Source organism: Salmo salar, chromosome ssa17 (assembly GCF_905237065.1).
Source record: "Salmo salar chromosome ssa17, Ssal_v3.1, whole genome shotgun sequence".
Taxonomy (NCBI): Eukaryota; Metazoa; Chordata; class Actinopteri; order Salmoniformes; family Salmonidae; genus Salmo; species Salmo salar.
In genome coordinates, this window is record NC_059458.1 from 79,638,404 (window position 1) to 79,657,646 (window position 19,243).

Here is a 19,243-nt window from a genome sequence, read left to right on the forward strand (position 1 = left end):
AACAGACTGAGAGGAGGAGGAGATATAAACAGACTGAGAAGAGGAGGAGAGATAAACAGACTGAGAGAAGAGAGATAAACAGACTGAGAGGAGGAGGAGATATAAACAGACTGAGAAGAGGAGGAGAGATAAACAGACTGAGAGAGGAGGAGAGATAAACAGACTGAGAGACGAGGAGAGATAAACAGACTGAGAGAGAGGAGAGATAAACAGACTGAGAGAAGAGAGATAAACAGACTGAGAGGAGGAGGAGAGATAAACAGACTGAGAGGAGGAGAGATAAACAGACTGAGAGAGGAGAAGGAGAGATAAACAGACTGAGAGAGAGGAGGAGAGATAAACAGACTGAGAGAGGAGGAGAGATAAACAGACTGAGAGAGGAGAGATAAACAGACTGAGAGAGGAGGAGAGATAAACAGACTGAGAGAGGAGGAGGAGAGATAAACAGACAGAGAGGAGGAGAGATAAACAGACTGAGAAGAGGAGGAGAGATAAACAGACTGAGAGAAGAGGAGGAGAGATAAACAGACTGAGAAGAGGAGGAGAGATAAACAGACTGAGAGAGGAGGAGAGATAAACAGACTGAGAGAGGAGGAGGAGAGATAAACAGACTGAGAGAGGAGGAGAGATAAACAGACAGAGAGAGGAGGAGAGATAAACAGACTGAGAGAGAGGAGGAGAGATAAACAGACTGAGAGACGAGGAGAGATAAACAGACTGAGAGAGAGGAGGAGAGATAAACAGACTGAGAGGAGGAGGAGAGATAAACAGTTGGGAGGAGGAGAGATAAACAGACTGAGAGAGGAGGAGAGATAAACAGACAGAGAGAGGAGGAGATATAAACAGACTGAGAGAGGAGGAGAGATAAACAGACAGAGAGAGGAGGAGATATAAACAGACTGAGAGAGGAGGAGAGATAAACAGACTGTGAGAGGAGGAGAGATAAACAGACTGAGAGAGGAGGAGAGATAAACAGACTGAGAGAGAGGAGGAGAGATAAACAGACTGAGAAGAGGAGAGATAAACAGACTGAGAAGAGGAGAGATAAACAGACTGAGAGGAGGAGGAGAGATAAACAGACTGAGAGGAGGAGGAGAGATAAACAGACTGAGAGGAGGAGAGATAAACAGACTGAGAGAGGAGGAGAGATAAACAGACTGAGAGAGGAGGAGGAGAGATAAACAGACAGAGAGGAGGAGAGATAAACAGACTGAGAGAAGAGGAGGAGAGATAAACAGACTGAGAGAAGAGGAGGAGAGATAAACAGACTGAGAAGAGGAGGAGATATAAACAGACTGAGAGAGGAGGAGAGATAAACAGACAGAGAGAGGAGGAGAGATAAACAGACTGAGAGAGAGGAGGAGAGATTAACAGACAGAGAGAGGAGGAGAGGAGGAGATGGAAATAGAGATAGTCCATGTCTGACATAACACTAGTCTTATAGTTAAAGAGATAGTCCAGGTCTGACATAACACTACTCTTATAGTTAAAGAGATAGTCCATGTCTGACATAACACTACTCTTATAGTTAAAGAGATAGTCCAGGTCTGACATAACACTACTCTTATAGTTAAAGAGATAGTCCAGGTCTGACATTACACTACTCTTATAGTTAAAGAGATAGTCCAGGTCTGACATAACACTACTCTTATAGTTAAAGAGATAGTCCAGATCTGACATAACACTACTCTTATAGTTAAAGAGATAGTCCAGGTCTGACATAACACTACTCTTATAGTTAAAGAGATAGTCCAGGTCTGACATAACACTACTCTTATAGTTAAAGAGATAGTCCAGGTCTTATGTAACTCTACTGTTTTAGTTAAAGAGATAGTCCAGGTCTGACGTAACACTACTCTTATAGTTAAAGAGATAGTCCAGGTCTGACATAACACTACTCTTATAGTTAAAGAGATAGTCCAGGTCTGACGTAACACTACTCTTATAGTTAAAGAGATAGTCCAGGTCTGACATTACACTACTCTTATAGTTAAAGAGATAGTCCAGGTCTGACGTAACACTACTCTTATAGTTAAAGAGATAGTTCAGGTCTGACGTAACACTACTCTTATAGTTAAAGAGATAGTCCAGATCTTATGTAACTCTACTGTTTTAGTTAGAGTTCCTTTGAGGTTTTAATTGAGAGTCTCTCACCATCACAGACTTCCAGGGCGTCTGGATGAACAGAACCAGCAGGGGGAATACCTCTGACCGCATACCCAGGATGGGAGCCCTTAACTGGGCCAGCTTGACTCTGAACACAGCCTCCAGTCCCACCATTGTCCCTCCAGACTTGCCTTCGGGGATGTTTTAACCAGTTTTTTCTCTCTACATTTCTCCACTTACATTTCCACTGGATTCAGTTATTAAAACTGAGAAGAAGGCGTCCAGTTTGAGGCAGTTCATAGTTCAGAGTTTTATGATAGATATTTCTCCTTTGGAAATCCTCCTGGTATGGTTCAACTGAAAACATGTTCTTATACACCTGTTCTGTTATGAATAGTATCTTTTTAGTCTTCATTCTTGCAGATCATTTTTTCATCTATTTGACAGTATTTCATCTCCTATAATGATTTCCCCACATGCTAATCTTTTTTTTACAGCTGCTATAAATGTCTGATCATCGGTCACAGATGGACATTTCTCTGGATCTCATAGAGAGAGAGAGAGAGAGAGAGAGAGAGGGTGAGAGAGGATGAGAGAGAGGATGAGAGAGAAAAGGAGAGAGAGGGGGATAGAGTGGATGTGAGAGAGCGAGAGAGGGTGAGAGAGAGGATGAGAGAGAAAAGGAGAGAGAGGATGAGAGAGAGAGAGTGTGTGAGAGAGAGAAAGAGAGAGAGAGAGGGTGAGAGAGGATTAGAGAGAAAAGGAGAGAGAGAAAAGGAGAGAGAGGGGGATAGAGAGGGGGAGAGAGAGAGAGAGAGAGAGAGAGAGAGAGAGAGAGAGAGAGAGAGAGAGAGATGGGCTTGGTAAAATGTACTCTCTGTAGTCATAGATACCAACTCAGCCCAGCCACCCAGAGGACACCATAAACCGCTCACACACACACACACACACACACACACACACACACACACACACACACACACACACACACACACACACACACACACACACACACACACACACACACACACACACACACACACACACACACACACACACACACCCACCTACTCTGTCTCCTCTCCTCTCCCGGCATCTTTTAATTTGTTTACAGTCGTTTGACTTTTCAGAAGGTCAGTAGAGACGAAAGTGTTTAAAACTCCATTTGTTTTTCCAACCTGCAATCAAGAAGCTGCCTGCCTGTGGAGGTCCCCACATCCACGCTCTCCTCGGTCACCACGGCGATGGATGTGCACGTTTAGCCAGATGCTCCATCAAAGCAGCGCTCGACTGCGTTGTCATAACAACATGAATCACTGTCTCCTTTTCAACAAGTGTAGGGTTGCATCCCAAATGGCGATCTCTTCACTATATAGTACAGGGCCCATAGGTTCCTCTTGGGACACAACACACTCATTCTTCTCGCGTTCATTTGTCTTCAACGTTGAAGAATTAGTCGGTAAAGTTGAAACCTTTCTCTCTTCTGGAGTTTTGTTTGCTTGACAAACAGAGAGGTTAGATTCCGGGAGAGAGGAGACACATTTAGAGGGTTTAGAAAGCGTGTAATTATTTATCTTTTGAAGTGCTCGCCCGCTTATCTTCTATGAAGTTTCCTGTTTGCTCTGACTCGGCAAATTCGACAATGTTTGTGTTTTGTTAACTTTGAGGAAGGAGGATTTTGCTGGCTCAGCTTTTCCAGACACCTTGCCATAGAGGGGCTCTGCTGGTATCAAACTGACACACAATTTTTTCAATTACTTACTTAAAAAAAAAATGTAACCTGTATTTCACTAGGCAAGTCAGTTAAGAACAAATTCTTATTTACAATGATGGGTTAGGGTTAGGGTTAGGGTTAGGCCTACCCCGGTCAAACCCGGACGACGCTGGGCCCTCAGTCAGGCTGACATTTTCTCCAGATAATATTTTCTGCTTTCTTCCCCAATAGTTTCACTGCAACTTGTCCAGTTTCTCTGTAAGTCTCTATCTAAAACCTCCACTTGTTTCTAAAATCCCAAGCTCTTTGAAAAGAAATAAACCCCATTACCATTCCTCAGGGCTCTGCAAGGGATTTGACCCCAAAACGGACTTCTATAATTTTATAAATTTGACGTGATTGTTCTCAAAAGGAAAAGTTTAGCAGGAGAATCAGAGAGATTTTACTGGGTGTCTGTGAGAGGTACTGAAGGCAGCCGGAATCATAAAGACAGGATTTAAGAGGATAGACTGTTACTTCTGTAAGAAAGTCCATCATGCTGCTATATCAAAGGAGAACTGTGTTACTCCAGAAGAGAAGCCATCTCATGCCAAACGGTGCTGTGTCTGTCTCTGCATTTCGCAATGGCGTGTCCTCTGTGTCTCTCCACAGGCTGGTGTGAGGCCAGCTGGCTGTCCAAGGCGTCTTCACCACTCCGTAACAGAGAGGGAGAGAGGAGAGAGAGAGAGAGAGAGATGGAGGAGGGAAAGAGAGAGAGAGATGGAGGAGGGAGAGAGAGAGAGATGGAGGAGGGAGAGAGAGAGAGATGGAGGAGTGAGAGAGAGAGAGCGAGAGAGAGACAGATGGAGGAGGGAGAGAGAGTGAGAGATGGGGGAGAGAGAGAGAGAGATGGAGGAGGGAGAGAGAGAGAGAGATGGAGAGAGAGAGAGAGATGGAGGAGGGAGAGAGAGAGAGATGGAGGGAGAGAGAGAGAGAGATGGAGGAGGGAGAGAGAGAGAGAGATGGAGAGAGAGAGAGAGAGAGAGATGGAGGAGGGAGAGAGAGAGAGATGGAGGGAGAGAGAGAGAGATGGAGGAGTGAGAGAGAGAGAGCGAGAGAGAGACAGATGGAGGAGGGAGAGAGAGAGAGATGGAGGAGGGAGAGAGAGAGAGAGATGGAGGAGGGAGAGAGAGAGAGAAAGAGAGAGAGAGATAAAAGGGAAATGGAGGAAGGAGGCTGGGGATGCTCTGCTGAGAACACGGAAACAGCATCCTGCGAACTGAACCGCGCTCTGAGGATCTACAAAGGCTCTCTGAAGGCTCCACAACTCTCTGGGGTGTCAGCTTCTTTATGTGAGATTTGTTTTGCTGGAACTCTGGGTGTGTCCCCCAAATAACACCCTACTCCCAAAATAGGGGACTGCAGAGCAGAGGGTTAAAAGGAGTTAACTAAATGGGGGATAGGACACAGCCTGGAGCCTTCATGGCTTCTCTAAGAGTTGTACTGCTGTGGCTGTATCTCTGTGTAGTGGATGGTTGATCTATTGAAGGAGGCTGTAAAGGCTAGCTGGGCTCAGCAGCTCTCTACACATCTTGTCTTGTTCAACTCCTCTTCACTTGGACATTGGACAGATTATAGTCTCTATAGAGGCAGGGAGGTCAGAGATAACACTTTTTAAAGGCTTGTGTTTAGACTTTCTTTTTGTCAGAGCAGTAGAAATGATTCAAAATTAACTTAGATTTTTTGATTTTGGAACATTCAGTTATGCTGCTGTTTTGGAATATTTAAATGTTCACACAAACAATATTATGGACAATCTGAACACATCTAACATACCGAATTCCTCTTTAGTGGCTGATATGATGCCAGAAGTGGGATGGTGTGAACTCCCAGTGATGCCATTTGGCCTCAGTGCTTCTACGGTGTAGACATACCAGTGCTACACTGAAGAGACCTGCAGGGCTGGAGGGCTGGTGGCTGGCTCCTGCAGGACTAGACGGCTGATGGCTGGTTCCTGCAGGGCTGGAGGGCTGGTGGCTGGCTCCTGCAGGACTAGACGGCTGGTGGCTGGTTCCTGCAGGACTAGAGGGCTAGTGGCTGGCTCCTGCAGGACTATAGGGCTGGTGGCTGGTTCCTGCAGGACTAGAGGGCTGGTGGCTGGCTCCTGCAGGACTAGAGGGCTGGTGGCTGGTTCCTGCAGGGCTGGAGGGCTCGTGGCTGGTTCCTGCAGGACTAGAGGGCTGGTGGCTGGTTCCTGCAAGGCTGGAGGGCTGGTGGCTGGTTCCTGCAGGGCTGGAGGGTTGGTGGCTGGCTCCTGCAGGGCTGTAGGGCTGGTGGTGGCTGGTTCCTGCAGGACTAGAGGGCTGGTGGCTGGCTCCTGCAGGACTAGAGGGCTGGTGGCTGGCTCCTGCAGGACTAGAGGGCTGGTGGCTAGTTCCTGCAGGGCTGGAGGGCTGGTGGCTGGTTCCTGCAGGACTAGAGGGCAGGTGGCTGGCTCCTGCAGGGCTGGAGGGCTGGTGGCTGGTTCCTGCAGGGCTGGAGGGCTGGTGGCTGGTTCCTGCAGGACTAGAGGGCTGGTGGCTGGCTCCTGCAGGACTAGAGTCACTCAGACCATACTGTGTCTTTAGGAGACAGTGGAATAGAGTCAGTCACTCAGACCATACTGTTTCTTTAGGAGACAGTGGAATAGAGTCAGTCAGTCACTCAGACCATACTGTGTCTTTAGGAGACAGTGGAATAGAGTCAGTCACTCAGACCATACTGTGTCTTTAGGAGACAGTGGAATAGAGTCAGTCAGTCACTCAGACCATACTGTGTCTTTAGGAGACAGTGGAATAGAGTCAGTCACTCAGACCATACTGTGTCTTTAGGAGACAGTGGAATAGGAGTCAGTCACTCAGACCATACTGTGTCTTTAGGAGACAGTGGAATAGAGTCAGTCAGTCAGTCAGACCATACTGTGTCTTTAGGAGACAGTGGAATAGAGTCAGTCACTCAGACCATACTGTGTCTTTAGGAGACAGTGGAATAGAGTCAGTCAGTCACTCAGACCATACTGTGTCTTTAGGAGACAGTGGAATAGAGTCAGTCACTCAGACCATACTGTGTCTTTAGGAGACAGTGGAATAGAGTCAGTCAGTCACTCAGACCATACTGTGTCTTTAGGAGACAGTGGAATAGAGTCAGTCACTCAGACAAAACTGTGTCTTTAGGAGACAGTGGAATAGAGTCAGTCAGTCACTCAGACCATACTGTGTCTTTAGGAGACAGTGGAATAGAGTCAGTCAGTCACTCAGACCATACTGTGTCTTTAGGAGACAGTGGAATATAGTCAGTCACTCAGACAATACTGTGTCTTTAGGAGACAGTGGAATAGAGTCAGTCACTCAGACCATACTGTGTCTTTAGGAGACAGTGGAATAGAGTCAGTCAGTCACTCAGACCATACTGTGTCTTTAGGAGACAGTGGAATAGAGTCAGTCACTCAGACCATACTGTGTCTTTAGGAGACAGTGGAATAGAGTCAGTCAGTCACTCAGACCATACTGTGTCTTTAGGAGACAGTGGAATAGAGTCAGTCACTCAGACCATACTGTGTCTTTAGGAGACAGTGGAATAGAGTCAGTCACTCAGACCATACTGTGTCTTTAGGAGACAGTGGAATAGAGTCAGTCAGTCAGTCAGACCATACTGTGTCTTTAGGAGACAGTGTAATAGAGTCAGTCACTCAGACCATACTGTGTCTTTAGGAGACAGTGGAATAGAGTCAGTCAGTCACTCAGACCATACTGTGTCTTTAGGAGACAGTGGAATAGAGTCAGTCACTCAGACCATACTGTGTCTTTAGGAGACAGTGGAATAGAGTCAGTCACTCAGACCATACTGTGTCTTTAGGAGACAGTGGAATAGAGTCAGTCAGTCACTCAGACCATACTGTGTCTTTAGGAGACAGTGGAATAGAGTCAGTCACTCAGACCATACTGTGTCTTTAGGAGACAGTGGAATAGTATTTGTTGAGGTTTAATTGTCAGATAGACCAGTGGCTCAACGATGACAATGATGGCTAACGGTACCCTGAGGTCATTTCCTCTGTGTGTGTGTGTGTGTGTGTGTGTGTGTGTGTGTGTGTGTGTGTGTGTGTGTGTGTGTGTGTGTGTGTGTGTGTGTGTGTGTGTGTGTGTGTGTGTGTGTGTTCTGTTTGGTCCAACCACCACCACCAGAACCCATTGTTTCCTGTAGGCTCGAGGCTGAGGAAAGGGGTCTAATTCGGGTTTCAGCAGAGTCAGCTAACCAACTCTCCACAGGGAGGAAAGAAGTTTCTGCAATGCAGCCGTAGAAATATATTTCATTCTGCAGCCATATAAATATATTTCATTCTGCAGCCGTGGAAATATAATTAATTCTGCATCCATATAAATATAATTAATTCTGCAGCCATAGAAATATAATTCCTTCTGCAGCCATATAAATATATTTCATTCTTCAGCCATATAAATATAATTCATTCTGCAGCCATATAAATATAATTCATTCTACAGCCATATAAATATAATTCATTCTACAGCCATATAAATATACTGCTCAAAAAAATAAAGGGAACACTAAAATAACACATCCTAGATCTGAATGAATGAAATAATCTTATTAAATACTTTTTCTTTACATAGTTTAATGTGCTGACAACAAAATCACACAAAAATAATCAATGGAAATCCAATTTATCAACCCATGGAGGTCTGGATTTGGAGTCACACTCAAAATTCAAGTGGAAAACCACACTACAGGCTGATCCAACTTTGATGTAATGTCCTTAAAACAAGTCAAAATGAGGCTCAGTAGTGTGTGTGGCCTCCACGTGCCTGTATGACCTCCCTACAACGCCTGGGCATGCTCCTGATGAGGTGGCGGATGGTCTCCTGAGGGATCTCCTCACAGACCTGGACTAAAGCATCCGCCAACTCCTGGACAGTCTGTGGTGCAACGTGGCCTTGGTGGATGGAGCGAGACATGATGTCCCAGATGTGCTCAATTGGATTCAGGTCTGGGGAACGGGCGGGCCAGTCCATAGCATAAATGCCTTCCTCTTGCAGGAACTGCTGACACACTCCAGCCACATGAGGTCTAGCATTGTCTTGCATTAGGAGGAACCCAGGGCCAACCGCACCAGCATATGGTCTCACAAGGGGTCTGAGGATCTCATCTCGGTACCTAATGGCAGTCAGGCTACCTCTGGTGAGCACATGGAGGGCTGTGCGGCCCCCCAAAGAAATGCCACCCCACACCATGACTGACCCACCGCCAAACCGGTCATGCTGGAGGATGTTGCAGGCAGTAGAACGTTCTCCACGGCGTCTCCAGGCTCTGTCACATGTGCTCAGTGTGAACCTGCTTCATCTGTGAAGAGCACAGGGCGTCAGTGGCGAATTTGCCAATCTTGGTGTTTTCTGGCAAATGCCAAACGTCCTGCACGGTGTTGGGCTGTAAGCACAACCCCCACCTGTGGACGTCGGGCCCTCATACCACCCTCAAGGAGTCTGTTTCTGACCGTTTGAGCAGACACATGCACATTTGTGGCCTGCTGGAGGTCATTTTGCAGGGCTCTGGCAGTGCTCCTCCTGCTCCTCCTTGCACAAAGGCGGAGGTAGCGGTCCTGCTGCTGGGTTGTTGCCCTCCTATGGCCTCCTCCACGTCTCCTGATGTACTAGCCTGTCTCCTGGAAGCGCCTCCATGCTCTGGACACTACGCTGACAGACACAGCAAACCTTCTTGCCACAGCTCGCATTGATGTGCCATCCTGGATGAGCTGTACTACCTGAGCCACTTGTGTGGGTTGTAGACTCCGTCTCATGCTACCACTAGAGTGAAAGCACCGCCAGCATTCAAAAGTGACCAAAACATCAGCCAGGAAGCATAAGAACTGAGAAGTGGTCTGTGGTCACCACCTGCCGAACCACTCCTTTATTGGGGGTGTCTTGCTAATTGCCTATAATTTCCACCTGTTGTCTATTCCATTTGCACAACAGCATGTGAAATTTATTGTCAATCAGTGTTGCTTCCTAAGTGGACAGTTTGATTTCACAGAAGTGTGATTGACTTGGAGTTACATTGTGTTGTTTAAGTGTTCCCTTTATTTTTTTGAGCAGTGTATAATTCATTCTGCAGCCATAGAAATATAATTCCTTCTGCAGCCATATAAATATATTTCATTCTTCAGCCATATAAATATTATTCATTCTGCAGCCATATAAATATAATTCATTCTACAGCCATATAAATATAATTCATTCTGCAGCCATATAAATATAATTCATTCTGCAGCCATAGAAATATAATTCATTCTGCAGCCATAGAAATATAATTCATTCTTCAGCCATATAAATATAATTCCTTCTGCAGCCATATAAATATAATTCATTCTTCAGCCATATCAATATAATTCATTCTGCAGCCATATAAATATAATTCATTCTGCAGCCATATAAATATAATTCATTCTGCAGCCATATAAATATAATTCATTCTGCAGCCATATAAATATATTTCATTCTTCAGCCATATAAATATAATTTCTTCTGCAGCCATATGAATATAATTCATTCTACAGCCATATAAATATAATTCATTCTGCAGCCATATAAATATAATTCATTCTGCAGCCATATAAATATAATTCATTCTTCAGCCATATAAATATAATTCATTCTGCAGCCATATAAATATAATTCATTCTGCAGCCATATAAATATAATTCATTCTACAGCCATATAAATATAATTCCTTCTGCAGCCATATGAATATAATTCATTCTACAGCCATATAAATATAATTCATTCTGCAGCCATATAAATATAATTCATTCTGCAGCCATATAAATATAATTCATTCTTCAGCCATATAAATATAATTCCTTCTGCAGCCATAGAAATATAATTCATTCTACAGCCATAGAAATATAATTCATTCTACAGCCATTTAAATATAATTCATTCTACAGCCATATAAATATAATTAATTCTACAGCCATATAAATAGAATTCATTCTACAGCCATATAAATAGAATTCATTCTGCAGCCATATAAATAGAATTCATTCTGCAGCCATATAAATATAATTCCTTCTACAGCCATATAAATAGAATTCATTCTGCAGCCTTGCCTGCAGGATTTTCCACCACTGTCGACATCACGGTTTCTCTTAGGAAACTATACACGCAGCAGTATCAAAATGGCAGTAACTTTGTTGGTGTAGTGCCACTAGTTAATTTAGTGTAAACCTCACATGATGTCTCTAGTGTTCTGTAGATGCCCCCTCACCTTTACCTCCCTGCTCGCTCATTGGACAAGTAACCGTCTTACTCTAGTGCCTCCAGTTAAAATAGTGGACTCCCTGCAGAATGCCTCTATCCCCTCCACTGTTAACCCCATCAACAGCACTGACGTCTCCACATCACACCAAGCAGTCCCTGGCTTCCACAGCTTCCACACATTAACATTCACAACACAGCCGGGCCACAGAGATGTGTCTCTTTCAGAGCAGGTAGAAAGGACATCTCTCCTGTCTCTCCTCTCTCCTCTGACATATAGATAGACACAGGAAGCACCTGCAGAATTACAACAGGACTGAGTTGGCAATTTGACAGGCCAGGTAAAGAGCTGCAGTAATGACAGGCAGCGTTTTGGTTTTGTCAGCTGAGATGAGGAGGTCATTCATGTGTGGTTGTTTATGGAGGGAAGTGGACAGAAACTGTTCAGCAGACTACAATATAGAGGGAAGTACAGGGGAGGGAAGGAGAAGGGAGGAGAGGAGAGGGGAGGAGAAGAGAAGGAGAGTAGGGGAGGAGAGGGGAGGATAAGGGAGGAGAAGGGAGGGGAGGGAAGGAGAAGGGAGGGGAGGGGAGGAGAGGGAAGAGAAGAGAAGAGAAGTGAAGGAGAGGAGGGGAGGAGAGGGAAGAGAAGAGAAGAGAAGGAGAGGAGGGGAGGAGAGGGAAGAGAAGAGAAGAGAAGGAGAGGAGGGGAGGAGAGGGGAGGATAAGGGAGGAGAAGGGAGGGGAGGAGAGGGAAGAGAAGAGAAGGAGAGGAGGGGGAGGAGAGGGGAGGGGAGGAGAGGGCTGGAGAGGGGAAGGAGAGCAGAGGGGAAAGGAGGAGAGGGGAAGGAAAGAGGAGAGGAGAGGGGAAAGAGAGCAGAAGGGAGGAGTGGGAGGGAATATAAAGGGGAGTGGAGTACATGGGAGGAGAGGAGAGGAGGAGAGGGGAGGGAAAGAGAGGAGGAGAGGGGAGGGAAAGAGAGGAGGAGAGGGGAGGGAAAGAGAGGGGAAGGAGAGCAGAGGGGAAGAGATGGGAGGGAGGGAGGAGATGGGAGGGAGGGGAGTATAAGGGAGGGAAGCGGAGGAGTAGGACTGCAGGGAGTATGATGGGTTAGAGAAGAGGGGAGGGAAGTTGTTTACTCAAAACAGATACCCTTCCTCCCTTCCTGTAAGGCACTCAGCCCAACCATGTTTTAGGCTGATACGCTTTTCATCAACTTTAAAGGCTGCATTTACACAGGCAGCCCAATTCTGAGATTTTTTCTTCTAATTGCTCTTTTGACCAATCACATCAGATCTCTATTTCAGAGCTGATCTGAAAAATATCAGAATTGGGATGCCTGTGTAAATGCAACCAAAGAAATGAATGAGACGCCATTTTCATAAATTGGTTTTGTTAATGATTTAAGCCTGTGGTTTCAGTTAATGACATAAGCCTGTGGTTTAGTTAATGATATAAGCCTGTGGTTTTAGTTAATGATATAAGCCTGTGGTTTTAGTTAATGATATAAGCCTGTGGTTTTGTTAATGATATAAGCCTGTGGTTTAGTTAATGATATAAGCCTGTGGTTTTGTTAATGATATAAGTCTGTGGTTTAGTTAATGATATAAGCCTGTGGTTTTGTTAATGATATAAGCATGTGGTTTTGTTAATGATTTAAGCCTGTGGTTTTAGTTAATGACATAAGCCTGTGGTTTAGTTAATGATATAAGCCTGTGGTTTTAGTTAATGATATAAGCCTGTGGTTTTAGTTAATGATATAAGCCTGTGGTTTTGTTAATGATATAAGCCTGTGGTTTAGTTAATGATATAAGCCTGTGGTTTTGTTAATGATATAAGTCTGTGGTTTAGTTAATGATATAAGCCTGTGGTTTAGTTAATGATATAAGCCTGTGGTTTTGTTAATGATATAAGCCTGTGGTTTAGTTAATGATATAAGCCTGTGGTTTAGTTAATGATATAAGCCTGTGGTTTAGTTAATGATATAAGCCTGTGGTTTTGTTAATGATATAAGCCTGTGGTTTTGTTAATGATATAAGCCTGTGGTTTTTGTTAATGATATAAGCCTGTGGTTTTAGTTAATGATATAAGCCTGTGGTTTTAGTTAATGATATAAGCCTGTGGTTTTGTTAATGATATAAGCCTGTGGTTTTGTTAATGATATAAGCCTGTGGTTTAGTTAATGATATAAGCCTGTGGTTTTGTTAATGATATAAGCCTGTGGTTTAGTTAATGATATAAGCCTGTGGTTTTGCTAATGATATAAGACTGTGGTTTTGTTAATGATTTAAGCCTGTGGTTTTAGTTAATTATATAAGCCTGTGGTTTTGTTAATGATATAAGCCTGTGGTTTTGTTAATGATATAAGCCTGTGGTTTAGTTAATGATATAAGCCTGTGGTTTTGTTAATGATATAAGCCTGTGGTTTTGTTAATGATTTAAGCCTGTGGTTTTGTTAATGATTTAAGCCTGTGGTTTTGTTAATGATATAAGCCTGTGGTTTAGTTGCTCTCTCTCTCATACGCCCATCCTTTCCTTCTCTGCTCCTAGCTCCGTCCAGTAGGAAACCTGGGGACGCTCTCATCATCTCCGACATCAAGAAGGGCAGCGTGGCTCACAGGTAAATACATCAATCAACCAATCAACCTGCTCACAGGTAAATACATCAATCAACCAATCAATCTGCTCACAGGTAAATACATCAATCAACCAATCAACCTGCTCACAGGTAAATACATCAATCAACCAATCAACCTACTCACAGGTAAATATATCAATCAACCAATCAACCTGCTCACAGGTAAATACATCAATCAACCAATCAACCTGCTCACAGGTAAATATATCAATCAACCAATTAACCTGCTCACAGGTAAATACATCAATCAACCAATCAACCTGCTCACAGGTAAATATATCAATCAACCTGCTCACAGGTAAATACATCAATCAACCAATCAACCTGCTCACAGGTGAATACATCAATCAACCAATCAGCCTGCTCACAGGTAAATATATCAATCAACCAATCAACCTGCTCACAGGTAAATACATCAATCAACCAATTAACCTGCTCACAGGTAAATACATCAATCAACCAATCAACCTGCTCACAGGTAAATACATCAATCAACCAATTAACCTGCTCACATGTAAATATATCAATCAACCAATTAACCTGCTCACAGGTAAATACATCAATCAACCAATCAACCTGCTCACAGGTAAATACATCAATCAACCAATCAACCTGCTCACAGGTAAATATATCAATCAACCTGCTCACAGGTAAATACATCAATCAACCAATCAACCTGCTCACAGGTGAATACATCAATCAACCAATCAGCCTGCTCACAGGTAAATATATCAATCAACCAATCAACCTGCTCACAGGTAAATACATCAATCAACCAATTAACCTGCTCACAGGTAAATACATCAATCAACCAATCAACCTGCTCACAGGTAAATACATCAATCAACCAATCAACCTGCTCACAGGTAAATACATCAATCAACCAATTAACCTGCTCACATGTAAATATATCAATCAACCAATTAACCTGCTCACAGGTAAATACATCAATCAACCAATCAACCTGCTCACAGGTAAATACATCAATCAACCAATCAACCTGCTCACAGGTGAATACATCAATCAACCAATCAGCCTGCTCACAGGTAAATACATCAATCAACCAATCAACCTGCTCACAGGTAAATATATCAATCAACCAATCAACCTGCTCACAGGTAAATATATCAATCAACCAATCAACCTGCTCACAGGTAAATACATCAATACATCAATCAACCAATTAACCTGCTCACAGGTAAATACATCAATCAACCAATCAACCTGCTCACAGGTAAATACATCAATCAACCAATTAACCTGCTCACAGGTAAATACATCAATCAACCAATCAACCTGCTCACAGGTAAATATATCAATCAACCAATCAACCTGCTCACAGGTAAATACATCAATACATCAATCAACCAATTAACCTGCTCACAGGTAAATACATCAATCAACCAATCAACCTGCTCACAGGTAAATACATCAATCAACCAATCAACCTGCTCACAGGTAAATTATTTGAAACATACAACATGCACCAACCACATCAACACTATTGTCTCAGTGTTGCTCTGCACACCACTCCACTAAACTACACTATGAATGTTGCTCTGCACACCACTCCACTAAACTACACTATGAATGTTGCTCTCCACACCACTCCACTAAACTACACTATGAATGTTGCTCTGCACACCACTCCACTAAACTACACTATGAATGTTGCTCTCCACACCACTCTACTAAACTACACTATGAATGTTGCTCTCCACACCACTCCACTAAACTACACTATGAATGTTGTTCTCCACACCACTCCACTAAACTACACTATGAATGTTGCTCTGCACACCACTCCACTAAACTACACTATGAATGTTGATCTGCACACCACTCTACTAAACCACACTATGAATGTTGCTCTCCACACCACTCTACTAAACCACACTATGAATGTTGCTCTCCACACCACTCTACTAAACTACACTATGAATGTTGCTCTCCACACCACTCCACTAAACTACACTATGAATGTTGCTCTCCACACCACTCTACTAAACTACACTATGAATGTTGCTCTGCACACCACTCTACTAAACTACACTATGAATGTTGCTCTCCACACCACTCTACTAAACCACACTATGAATGTTGTTCTCCACACCACTCCACTAAACTACACTATGAATGTTGCTCTCCACACCACTCTACTAAACTACACTATGAATGTTGTTCTCCACACCACTCCACTAAACTACACTTTGAATGTTGCTCTCCACACCACTCTACTAAACTACACTATGAATGTTGCTCGGCACACCACTCCACTAAACTACACTATGATGTTGCTCTCCACACCACTCCACTAAACTACACTATGAATGTTGCTCTGCACACCACTCCACTAAACTACACTATGAATGTTGCTCTGCACACCACTCTACTAAACTACACTATGAATGTTGCTCTGCACACCACTCCACTAAACTACACTATGAATGTTGCTCTGCACACCACTCTACTAAACTACACTATGAATGTTGCTCTCCACACCACTCCACTAAACTACACTATGAATGTTGCTCTGCACACCACTCCACTAAACTACACTATGAATGTTGCTCTCCACACCACTCCACTAAACTACACTATGAATATTGCTCTCCACACCACTCCACTAAACTACACTATGAATGTTGATCTGCACACCACTCTACTAAACTACACTATGAATGTTGCTCTCCACACCACTCCACTAAACTACACTATGAATGTTGCTCTGCACACCACTCCACTAAACTACACTATGAATGTTGCTCTTCACACCACTCTACTAAACTACACTATGAATGTTGCTCTCCACACCACTCTACTAAACTACACTATGAATGTTGATCTGCACACCACTCTACTAAACTACACTATGAATGTTGTTCTCCACACCACTCCACTAAACTACACTATGTATGTTGCTCTGCACACCACTCCACTAAACTACACTATGAATGTTGCTCTGCACACCACTCCACTAAACTACACTATGAATGTTGCTCTGCACACCACTCTACTAAACCACACTATGAATGTTGCTCTCCACACCACTCCACTAAACTACACTATGAATGTTGATCTGCACACCACTCTACTAAACCACACTATGAATGTTGCTCTGCACACCACTCTACTAAACCACACTATCAATGTTGCTCTCCACACCACTCCACTAAACTACACTATGAATGTTGATCTGCACACCACTCTACTAAACCACACTATGAATGTTGCTCTGCACACCACTCTACTAAACTACACTATGAATGTTGCTCTGCACACCACTCCACTAAACTCCACTATGGCAGAGTCACATATAAATAGATGTATTTCTGCAGTATAGTATATTGTGTTTGATGCAGTGGATATTAATCAGTGGTCTATGACCAGGCTCTGTGGTCACTCAGCTCTGGGCTGGGACCGGGCATGAGCTCATCTGCATAATTCCAATTTTCTAGATCAAAACAGATAATGTATTGTTCAGGCTCCCTGCTCTGTGGTACGATGTTCAGTGGCCAGGCTCCCTGCTCTGTGGTACGATGTTCAGGGGCCAGGCTCCCTGCTCCGTGGTACGATGTTCAGTGGCCAGGCTCCGTATTCCGTGGTACGATGTTCAGGGTCCAGGCTCCCTGCTCTGTGGTACGATGTTCAGGGGCCAGGCTCCGTATTCCGTGGTACGATGTTCAGGGGCCAGGCTCCGTATTCCGTGGTACGATGTTCAGTGGCCAGGCTCCGTATTCCGTGGTACGATGTTCAGGGTCCAGGCTCCGTATTCCGTGGTACGATGTTCAGGGTCCAGGCTCCGTATTCCGTGGTACGATGTTCAGGGGCCAGGCACCCTGCTCCGTGGTACGATGTTCAGGGTCCAGGCTCCGTATTCCGTGGTACGATGTTCAGGGTCCAGGCTCCGTATTCCGTGGTACGATGTTCAGGGTCCAGGCTCCGTATTCCGTGGTACGATGTTCAGGGTCCAGGCTCCGTATTCCGTGGTACGATGTTCAGTGGCCAGGCTCCGTATTCCGTGGTACGATGTTCAGTGGCCAGGCTCCGTATTCCGTGGTACGATGTTCAGTGGCCAGGCTCCGTATTCCGTGGTACGATGTTCAGTGGCCAGGCTCCGTATTCCGTGGTACGATGTTCAGTGGCCAGGCTCCGTATTCCGTGGTACGATGTTCAGTGGCCAGGCTCCGTATTCCGTGGGTACGATGTTCAGGGTCCAGGCTCCGTATTCCGTGGTACGATGTTCAGTGGCCAGGCTCCGTATTCCGTGGTACGATGTTCAGTGGCCAGGCTCCGTATTCCGTGGTACGATGTTCAGTGGCCAGGCTCCCTGCTCTGTGGTACGATGTTCAGTGGCCAGGCTCCGTATTCCGTGGTACGATGTTCAGGGTTCAGGCTCCCTGCTCTGTGGTACGATGTTCAGGGTTCAGGCTCCCTGCTCTGTGGTACGATGTTCAGGGTTCAGGCTCCCTGCTCTGTGGTACGACCCCCAGGGGGCCATTACCCCACATAATAAAAACACCATGAGACAACAAACACAATGGTTAGGACACACGTTTAAAACTCTGACTGTACCTCCCAACTGAAGTGGGCCAGCTTGACGACTGAGTCGCTAGCCTACTAACGGATGTTATTCTCGTTGTGGGAGGCAGCGGACAATTAATTAAATACCCCAAAGTGGAAACGGATCGTGAAATGTCTGTTCACTACTTCACACAGAGAGAGGGATTTCTCAGCTGAGGAAGGGGGGGTAGGTGGGTAGAGGAGCACACAAATACACACACACGCGCACACACACACACGCACACACACACACACACACACACACACACACACACACACACACACACACACACGCACACGCACACGCACGCACACACACACACACACACTACAGACAGAGATTTAGTTTAAACCCCTCCTCCTTCTGGAGTACAGTAACTGGACTGGATGGTCTCTGTGTTTACATCCAGACCCGTTACCAAGGCGACGCAGCATTCTGTTTACCACCAGGGCTCTAACTAATTAGCCCACATTCTGTCTCTGCCCTCGTTTTGCCAGGCTTTACGCAACCAACACATATGTTTACCTTGTTTGCGGCCCAATTGGCACCTATTCCCTATGGGCCCTGGTCAAAACTAGTGCACTATATAGAGAATAGGGTTCCATTTGGGACACAGATCTGGTAATTATGCTGAGAGGAAGATGATAGGAATTGGGTTATGCACTAATCAGTGATTATGATTCTCTCCCCAAAGCACCCAGTCCTGTTCTATCTAGGTATTAGTTACCCCTGTCAAGGAGACAGAGGAAAGGCACCCAGTCCTGTTCTATCTAGGTATTAGTTACCCCTGTCAAGGAGACAGAGGAAAGGCACCCAGTCCTGTTCTATCTAGGTATTAGTTACCGCTGTCAAGGAGACAGAGGAAAGGCACCCAGTCCTGTTCTATCTAGGTATTAGTTACCCCTGTCAAGGAGACAGAGGAAAGGCACCCAGTCCT

General features: G+C 44.6%; 1 protein-coding gene across 1 annotated transcript in view; it reads left to right on the forward strand.

Moving 5' to 3' along the window:
* The window catches only part of LOC106597163 (glutamate receptor-interacting protein 1), a 428,473-nt gene that overhangs the window by 359,642 nt on the left and 49,588 nt on the right, over positions 1-19,243 (forward strand). Inside the window, exon 16 of the mRNA XM_045698664.1 lies at positions 13,655-13,724. Coding sequence (XP_045554620.1) covers positions 13,655-13,724 — 70 coding nt within the window. The remainder of the gene's footprint in view (positions 1-13,654; positions 13,725-19,243) is intronic.